The 9036-nt window shown below is 38.2% G+C and overlaps 1 protein-coding gene across 1 annotated transcript; it reads left to right on the top strand.

Annotated features, from left to right (window-relative positions):
• Positions 1 to 3521: 3521 nt before the first annotated feature.
• Positions 3522 to 7812, top strand: LOC126370293 (serine protease 1-like). Its single transcript, XM_050015141.1, has 5 exons — positions 3522 to 3686; positions 4584 to 4689; positions 5648 to 5870; positions 6785 to 6952; positions 7574 to 7812. Exons 1-5 carry the CDS (start codon positions 3623 to 3625, stop codon positions 7727 to 7729), a joined length of 717 nt encoding a protein of 238 aa, XP_049871098.1. The 5' UTR covers positions 3522 to 3622; the 3' UTR covers positions 7730 to 7812.
• The last annotated feature ends 1224 nt before the right edge of the window (positions 7813 to 9036 follow it).

The following is a 9036-nucleotide window of genomic DNA, read 5'->3' as shown; positions in this document are numbered from 1 at the left end:
ATGCAAGATTTTTTGATACCTTGAGTAAGCCATTTAGACTTTAAATTGATGTTAATTTTACATTTTATTCTTTTGAGAGGAAAACAGAGATTGTATATAAGACAGAACAAATCATAGAAATCATTGAATGCCGTTTCTAAATTGGGCTCGCGATATGTCTCTGTCCATGAGAGAGCTGACAAACATTCAGAAAATTTTTGAATGTTTTCGTTATTATAATCTCTAACTTTAATGTACCAAAATTTGAGCTGTGATTCAATATTAGTACATGTAAATTGTAAAATTTGACAAGTGTCATGATCGGAAAGTTCAGCTTTATTTATAATACATACAGCGTCATTTATGTTACTGGCTATATGGTCAATACATGCATTAAGTCTTGTGGGGATAGTAGTATTATGAAATTTTATATTGTAATTAATAAGAATATTTTTTAAATTATTAATGTGATTTTTTTGATCTATATCCATTGTGTTTATGTTTATATCGCCAGCTAATATAATTTTTCTCTTACGTTTAGTCAGATTATCTAAAAGTAAGTCAAGCTGATTAAAGAACACCTCCAAATTATGTTTACTATTACGTGGTATTCTGTATATACAAATGACTGAAGTTTTAAGCTGTGGTAAGTCCACACCACAACATTCAAAAAGTTTTTCGATAGACAATTCATTACATAGCGGAATTGATCTTGCCTCATAAAAGTGTTTTACAAATATGCAGACTCCACCCCTCTTTTTATTTTTTCTAGAGAAGGAAGATGCTAATTTAAAATTATTTAATTTGATGTTACTTTCACTATTTTGTTTAACAAAAGTTTCTGAGAGGCATAAGATATCGATTATATTATTATTATCTTTCATTTCTTCAATATACGATTCTAACAATTCTAACTTACTTAAAACGCCTTGAATGTTCTGGTGAAAAACTTGAATTTTTTTAGTGCTAAGTTCCCTTTTATGGACGAAAAAGCTCATTTTTATTTCCGAGAGACAAATCAGGCTTATTTACAATATTTACCTTGCATACATCTACATTATTTGTTGGCTTACAATGAATATTTTCAGTTTGTGTTGAAATATTTTTGCAAGATTTCAATGAATCGCACACTGTTGTTGGAAAGTATTTTACATTGTCATAATTTAACTTCATAATATCACGTACAAAAGCTCTACACGAATTCAGCTTATCTATTTGACTCTTTTTTATATAGTATAAGTCAGACAGTTGTACATGAAGATATTTGGAACATATTTGTTTTAGTGTTGCATTTTTAAATCTTGCAAAACTATTAGTCTCGTCTTGTAAGGCAACTAATACATTCGTGTTAGAAAGGATATTTACAAAATTATTTAATATAGTGTGGAAATCATGAGGGTTTCGATCATGTTTCCCTGCTAGCACAATTATATAGTCTTTTCTTGTGAAGCATTTGCACATTGATATCACGTCCGTTGTTAATACACTTGAAATGGTGGCAAAAGGTTTTATAGTGGATGTTATAGTGTAGACCTCACCCAACAGGCTACCTAGAATATTGCGCATGTTTCGTCCCGTTTCATCGGCGAGCAGAACTATCCTTCGCTGACCAGTAAGAGTCGGTAGCACCTTAGTTGGCAGGGGGGGAGGCGAGTAAACTTTTTTATTACAAGTTCGCATTGATGACTGTGGCGCAGAAACGTATAACTTTTCATCGCAAATATTCTTGGATTGATTTATAGAGGGCTGATAAGAGTTTGATAAGCTATTGTATTTATTTTCAAATTGCAATATCTGTAATTTCAGGGCACAGTTTTCAGAAATTAATTCCTTTATTGTATTCTCAGCTGATTCAAATTTCATCTGCAAATTATATACTTTCTCTTTAAATTCTTCCAATGTATTATTGTATATTATTGTATTCAATTCTGGACAGCTTCTTCTCTGTGATTTACGTAATGTAGTTGTAGTGGGAGGAGTGACATCGTCTTCGCTCTCAGAATCCATACTTTCAATTTCATCAGATAATGAACCAAATGAGTTTTGAATCGGAATATTTACTTGTACCTTGTCCCGTTTTCGTCTAGTAACGTTGTCACACATCGATGGTGAGTCGTGTGATGGATCTTCAGACTTTGTCTCGGTGGTGGGGGTGGTGGCTGATTTAGATGCGGGGGTACTTGAATCTGATTGTAACATCGGAATTCCCTTTATTAACGCTTTCGATTTCTTTAAAGCCATAGGAGTACTTGCTTTTTTTATACATTGTGTACATTTCCATTTAGCACGCTTGTCAATTTCCATAAGAATAAATCTTCGATAAGACACGTTGGAGCAACCATCTAGACACAAGAGTTTATTACAAATAAAGCATTGTATTACTTCATTTCTAGCGCATTTCTTTTTACACTTTGTGCAAGTATTACTCAGTGTTTTTGGAGGCATCTTCGGATTATTGGATTTAAAACAGTTAAAATAAAATTAAAAATACAAAAAGTGTGATGTGTTGTGGGAGGTTCGAAACCGCGTCTTCTGCGTCTGTAGTCGTCGCCTCTACCGCTGAGCCATTTATCCGATAACAGAGAGCGTGAAATTGTAAGTCACTTGTTACGCACGTACATGCCTAGTATTTCATCAACGAAAATACTCGACTATATCCGAAGTTTCCCGAGTACACACGCACTGTTTTATTACTGTACGTTATAAGTATAAATTTAAAAATTAGCACTGTAATTATATTAATTAGTTTATACTTTTGTGTCTATTTCACTTCAATTATGTAATTGAACATTTATTATCAACAAAATAACGAAATATATTGTTAATTTTGTTATTATAGTACAAAATATGTCAGTCATTTTAAAATTTAAATATCTTTCGCACATCAAACTTATTTTAATCACTAACATTCACACATATTATTTAGACAGTTTTTAACACATTACAACTAAAATCCACGTAAAAAACGCGATTAAACTATTTTAGAATTTAAAATTATACGGAGCCAATGTTTACTTCACGGCGCCCTCTGGCGGAGGACAGCCATCCATAAAGCTCCTTGACTATGCATAATGACTGCATAAAGTGATGAATGAATGAATTAACACTTCATTACAAGGAAAAACTAAAACCCAAAAAAAGTATTATCGCCAAAAGAGATTTCTTCTAAATAATCGTCGATAGAGGACGTATATATACACACGTAGGTACAGACTGCAGTGTAGCATGAAAATACATCTTTACTATTGCTTTACTATTGTTCTTAAACGAAAACGATTTACTAATAGATCCAAAGTATACAAACCGAAAAACAATTCTATGATAGTGCTAAATACGTACGGCGATAGTTTAAAAAACAAAAAGGCTCCTAGACTTGGCGAGGCCACTACTGTGCCCCAAAAACACATCGCCTTAATAACAGCAATAAACAGAAATATTTATTACAAAACAGGAAAATACATGTTCATTTTTTCTTTTGAAAAATATTTGCTAGCTATGTCACCCGCATGTAATGCGATGTAGTATAAAAGAACCGTTGTTCTTACATGTATGTCGTAGTTTAAAACTAGTGAGACTTCAATCCACCCCATTTGTTCGGTCAAGTTGTACATGCCACCCGAAGTAAAATCGCTAAAAACGTAGCATGTATTTAATTTGGATAGCTCTTATTTTTTCCGTTACTACACCAGCATTCGGCCAAAATAATGGTAAAAAAATAATTTAATTTTAAGGCAAATCTCGCGCGGCTCCACAAATCGGGGCGATTAGCAGTGAAGCGGTTTATAACCGCATTAATTTGTATGTAATCCGTACGGAACACCGCGCTGTCAGACGATGGCTGGCATACGCCTTACTAAAGAGTAAGGAATAATACTACGAATAGAACAGCAACTCTCCGCTCCCCATCAGTGCGCAGTAGCTGAGCTGAGGTTTACCTCACCCCCTCGGCCTCAATCGTGTGGGCGCCAGACGTCATACAAACAAAAGCGTTGATATGTAGCGTCTGTGTAAAACGAGGTGTTTTGTATAAAGTCGTGACATTAGTGTGACTCGACCATTATAGGCGGCGATACGACTCACCGCCTATCACCATTAGCCTAACAGAAAGTCCGGTGAGGTATGGGTACTTACTTCATCTTGCGATAGATGTGCCTCTGACTACCCCAATTGTGATATAGTCGTCTTGTGTTATGTTATTACTTATAATAACGCTACATACATATTCACTGGTGGTGGCTTTTTATTCACATTTGTTTGTATTTATAAGTATCCAATTTGTAAAAGAGGCTGTAAGCTACCCAAATAAAATGAAATAGTACCTCACTTAGATAACTTTTAACGCTATACCGCGTCTTCTGAAACACGGAATCATCTTATTTTTGATCAAATAAATGAACTTTTGTTATAATGTTAATTCATTTATTTGCAAGAATACAAATTTCAGATCTTATTCTAAGTAAACAGTGCATATATTCAAGCTGCAAGCAAGTGTGCAAATATTATATAATTATTTTTCGCCCGCATCATTACATTATGGTGGTTTAACACGAATCTTATCAGTAAACGCCACTTCCTCATAGTTGAATATAAAATACAAATTTCAGATTCCAATGCAACCGAGTTCCCATACCTCGCATCATTGGGACCTTGCAGCGCTACCATCATATCTGATCGATGGCTGGTAACCGCCGCACATTGTTTGCGAAAATCGTAAGTCAATTTCCTATTGCTTCATCATCTTCTTTTGTGGGTTGGAAGATCGATGACAGACCTCACTAACCTTTAACCGTTGTCACCGATCAGTATTTTGCCTCAGAGAGCATTAACTATTTGGCTGAGCCCTCCCACTCTGTACAACAATTTAAGACACCAGGGGCCTGTTTCATAAAACTTACAATTGTAAATTACAACGACAATTTGGTGTTCATTACGTAGCTAATATGAAACTGCAAAATATTCGTGATCACCCACTCCGCAATGTACATCAAATTGTCATTGTAATTTACAATGGTAAGTTTTACTAAACAGGCCCCAGTTCTGAGGGTGCCGTTGGGATTGTATTTGAAAGAACTAATCGACCCTAGTGGGCCGATAGCGATAAGCGGTGAATGGGGGAAATCGTCGATCCCGCCTGCGGGATCTGTATCGGGATCCTGAAGTGGTCGCAAAGGAAAATCTAGCGCACATACCTACGAAACGCATTTCTCGGGAATGTGGGTTTCCTCACGACCTTTTCGCCTTTCGCAAATACAACACAACAACACCCTGATGAAACGCAACGTAACCCAGATGTTCGGAGAGCGCTGTCTCGGTTAATTCGACCCCTCACAGCGAAGCTTTAAAAGGCAGACCTCCTTCACCACTGAGCACGTGATAAACATTTAAGATGTATGAATTCAAAAGCAAATTCGAAAATCATTTGGTTAAGGCCCGTGTTGGAATTCAAACCAGCGACCTCACAGAGAGAGTCGAGCGTTCTTCCATCTGCGCTATCACGAGTAGACCCCTCACGAGCAATATCATGTACCCACTTTAGAACCCTGTCGCACAATCATATCTGACATTTAATGAGGCTTACGGTTTAAACTGTCAAAAAAGTTAATGTGACAGGGTTGCAAAGTGTATACAAATTACGTGACCGTACCTACATTAATTTTATTTGTTTCAGCAACAACGTAACGATGCAAAGGAGCAGTTCAGAAACGAAGGTTTTGAACTACAGTAAAATAGTGAAACATCCACAGTTCAAGTGGCTAGCTGGAATAGCGCCTATCAACGATATTGCTCTGATAAGACTGGCTGAACCTTTGACTTTAAATGATGATGTAAAACCAGTGGAATTACCTAAAGGAAGAATGAGTTCAAATGTTCCTGCTGTTTTTGTTCACAAGGTAAGGTACACACATACATTTGTGTATGTTACCTACTGAATAAAGATATTTTTGAATTTGAATTTGGCATACATAAACTCACGCCTATTTCCCACCGGGGTAAGCAGAGACTCTCTCTCTCTCTCTATTTAAGAGCTCCGCTTTTGTCGGTGGAGTAATTGCCATTCCTCTCTTCTTCCCGCCAAAACCTTCACCTCCCGATACGACACGACCTGCACCTTCTCTATTAAGCAGAGACTATGGAATTCCATTTGCTTCGATCCTGACATACTTCTCTTGCTTCCTCCACATTCATCAATCGTTTCATCTCATCATCATCATCATCAATCTCCCTAGCATTATCCCGTTTTTCACAGGGTCCGCTTACCTAACCTGAAAATTTTACAGGTCCGGTTTTTTTCAGAAGCGACTGCCTGTCTGACCTTCCAACCCGCGACGGGACAACCAGCCCAATACTCTGAAAATACATTTCTCGAGAATGTGGGTTTCCTCACGATGTTTTCCTTCACCGCTGAGCACGTGATAATCATTTATGATCCAAACATGAATTCTAAAACCAATTCGACAATCTTTGGTTTAGGCCTGTACTGAATTCGAACCTGTAACCTCAAAGTGAGAGGCAAGCGTTCTACTAACGGTTGCTACAAGAGGGAAATCACTGCTCTATTTTCCGTAAAAAGTAGCATGGAGCATGCTACACCGACAAGAGCGTGGCTCTTAAATTATTGATGATGATGATAGGTATATTAATTGTAAAGAAAACGTAGCTCAAAATCATTCACCACCATTCGTAATCATTACACCGCCCGACTAATCGTGTAAACTACCCAATTGGGCCTTAAAAAGGCATTCACGATTTGGCTTGACAACTTTGTCACCCTCTCGTCTATACTTCCGTAACCGTCCTGTTACAGACTGACCACAACACCCTGATGAAACGGAACGTAACCCAGATGTTCGGAGAGCGATGCCTGGGTTACTTCGACCCCTCACAGCGAGGCTTCATCAGACCTCAACTGAGACTGTTTGAGACCGTCAGCATTTGTACCAAGGAGGTAGCAGTTCCTCCCGGGCCCTGTGCTGTGAGTATTAACCTCAACTAAGGCAACCGAGGTATATAAAAATAAACATAAACAGGGTGTTAGTGACATCGTAACGATTACTGAGGGGGATGATTCAGACCATGACTCTGAGTTAATATCAAATGGAATTTCCCGTCGCATTTCTTTTTTTGACGTGACTTATTGTAGATTTGCCGCAGATGGCATTAACTACTTGGCCGGACAAATGGGGAGCGCTGAAGGCTCTCAACCGGTACAACGTTTAAGACAACAGGCCTGAGGGTGCCCAGTTGGGCGCGAACCTCGGCTCAGGGCGTCGTCTGAGAGGAAAAATATTTGAAAGAATTAATCGACCCTAGTGGGTCGATAGCAATAAGCGCTGAATGAGGGAAATCGTCGACCAAGCCGGCGGGGTCGGAATCGGGGCCCTGAAGTGTTTGGTGTCGCGAGCTGATTGGCTGCCTCTATGGCTAGAGTAATCGGGTCGTCGGGATCGTATATACCGTCCTTCGGACGCCGATACTGCAATCCCGTCGCAAAAATATAGAACTGACAGTACTAAGTAATACTTACCAAGTTAAGGACTGTAGAATAAAATTATTAAGAGAACTGACTTACAAATAAAGTTTACCTTTTTTGCAGGAAAATACAGCTGGGCCAATGGTGCAAAACGATACATTGTATGGTATCTCCTCATACATACATCAGTATGGGAACTATGGTCCCAATTGTTATAGACTGTACTTCTTCACAAATATCGCTAATTATGTTCGTTGGATACAATCTGTGATTGTTTAAATTTAGAACTAGAATATGTTTCAAATGGTTTTTTTTTTAATACATGACAGTGTTTATGTTTCAATAAATAATAATAACAATAATATTGTTGTTTTTTCATGGCTCAGATTCGAATCTCAACTCGGGCCTAAATCAGTAAAAAAAAATAAAAAAATAAATAACCATTAACTCATACATAAACAATCTATATACGTCCCACTGCTGGGCACAGGCCTCCCCTCAATCAACCGGAGGGGATATGGAGCATACTCCACCACGCTCCACTGCGGGTCGGTGAAGGTGTTTTTACGGCTAATAGCCGGGACCAACAGCTTAACGTGCCCTCCGAAGCACGGAATCATCTTTCTTTTTCAGACAACCAGGTGATTCAAGCCTGAAAAGTCCTTACCAAACAAAGAACAGTCTCACAAGGTGATTTCGCACCATGTCCCCATCGGGAATCGAACCCGGACCTCCAGATCGTGAGACTGACGCTCTAATCACTAGACCACGGAGGCTGTTGACTCATACGTATTTGTGACTTTGACTCATATGTATTAGTAAATGACTTTTTTCTAGTGTTAGTATAAAATAAAAATAACATACAATATCAAAAACTTATAATACATATGGGCGCGTGCAGCCCACTGCAGCGACGCAAATAGGGGCTCTCATCCACAATCGAACAGAGAGCAAGGTTGGGGCTGTCCCGTACGCGGCGCACCAGGGAAAATGTTCGATTTTATACGAATTCATGTTAGTATCCTTAATGATTATGATGAGTTCAGCGATGAAAGAAAACTACGTGAGGAAACCCACATTCCCAAGAAATACTTATCGGAAGTATACAAATACAAATTGATTTATTTGTGAAACACAGGTAGAGTAGGTTGTTATACATATATATATATATAGGTTAGAGCGCTGTGATCTGCCAGTCGGCGTACAAATATATATGTGACAATGAATGAATGTGAAATATGAATGTGTGTGTGTGTGTGTGTGTGTGTGTGTGTGTGTGTGTGTGTGTGTGTGTGTGTGTGTGTGTGTGTGTGTAATGTGTGTGTGTGTGAATATATATGTGACCTAACCTGTATTGGGCTGGTTTTCCTTTCGCGGGTTGAAAGGTCAGACAGGCAAACGTTTCTGTAAAAAACCGGACCTGTCAAATCTTTAGTTTAGTTAAGCGGACCCTCTGAAAAACGGGATAAAGCTAGGAAAATGATAATGATGATAGATTAAATGTTAGAGATATATCTTAAAGGGCTATGAACCTTTCTGGCATATCTCAGTGGCGCCACCTAGCGGATTTTTTAAAACTGCGGCGC

The sequence above is a fragment of the Pectinophora gossypiella genome, chromosome 10 (genome assembly GCF_024362695.1).
Source record: "Pectinophora gossypiella chromosome 10, ilPecGoss1.1, whole genome shotgun sequence".
Classification (NCBI taxonomy): Eukaryota; Metazoa; Arthropoda; class Insecta; order Lepidoptera; family Gelechiidae; genus Pectinophora; species Pectinophora gossypiella.
Note: the sequence above shows the minus strand (reverse complement) of the source record. Positions and strands in the feature narration are given on the sequence as shown.

Excerpts from the sequence above, each read along its gene's own strand:
- LOC126370293 (XM_050015141.1), top strand. The coding sequence starts at position 3,623 with ATGTATTTAATTTGGATAGCTCTTATTTTTTCCGTTACTACACCAGCA. Across the intron at positions 3,687-4,583 it reads AGCATTCGGCCAAAATAATG|ATTCCAATGCAACCGAGTTC; the intron begins GTAAAAAAATAA and ends TACAAATTTCAG. Across the intron at positions 6,953-7,573 it reads TTCCTCCCGGGCCCTGTGCT|GAAAATACAGCTGGGCCAAT; the intron begins GTGAGTATTAAC and ends CCTTTTTTGCAG.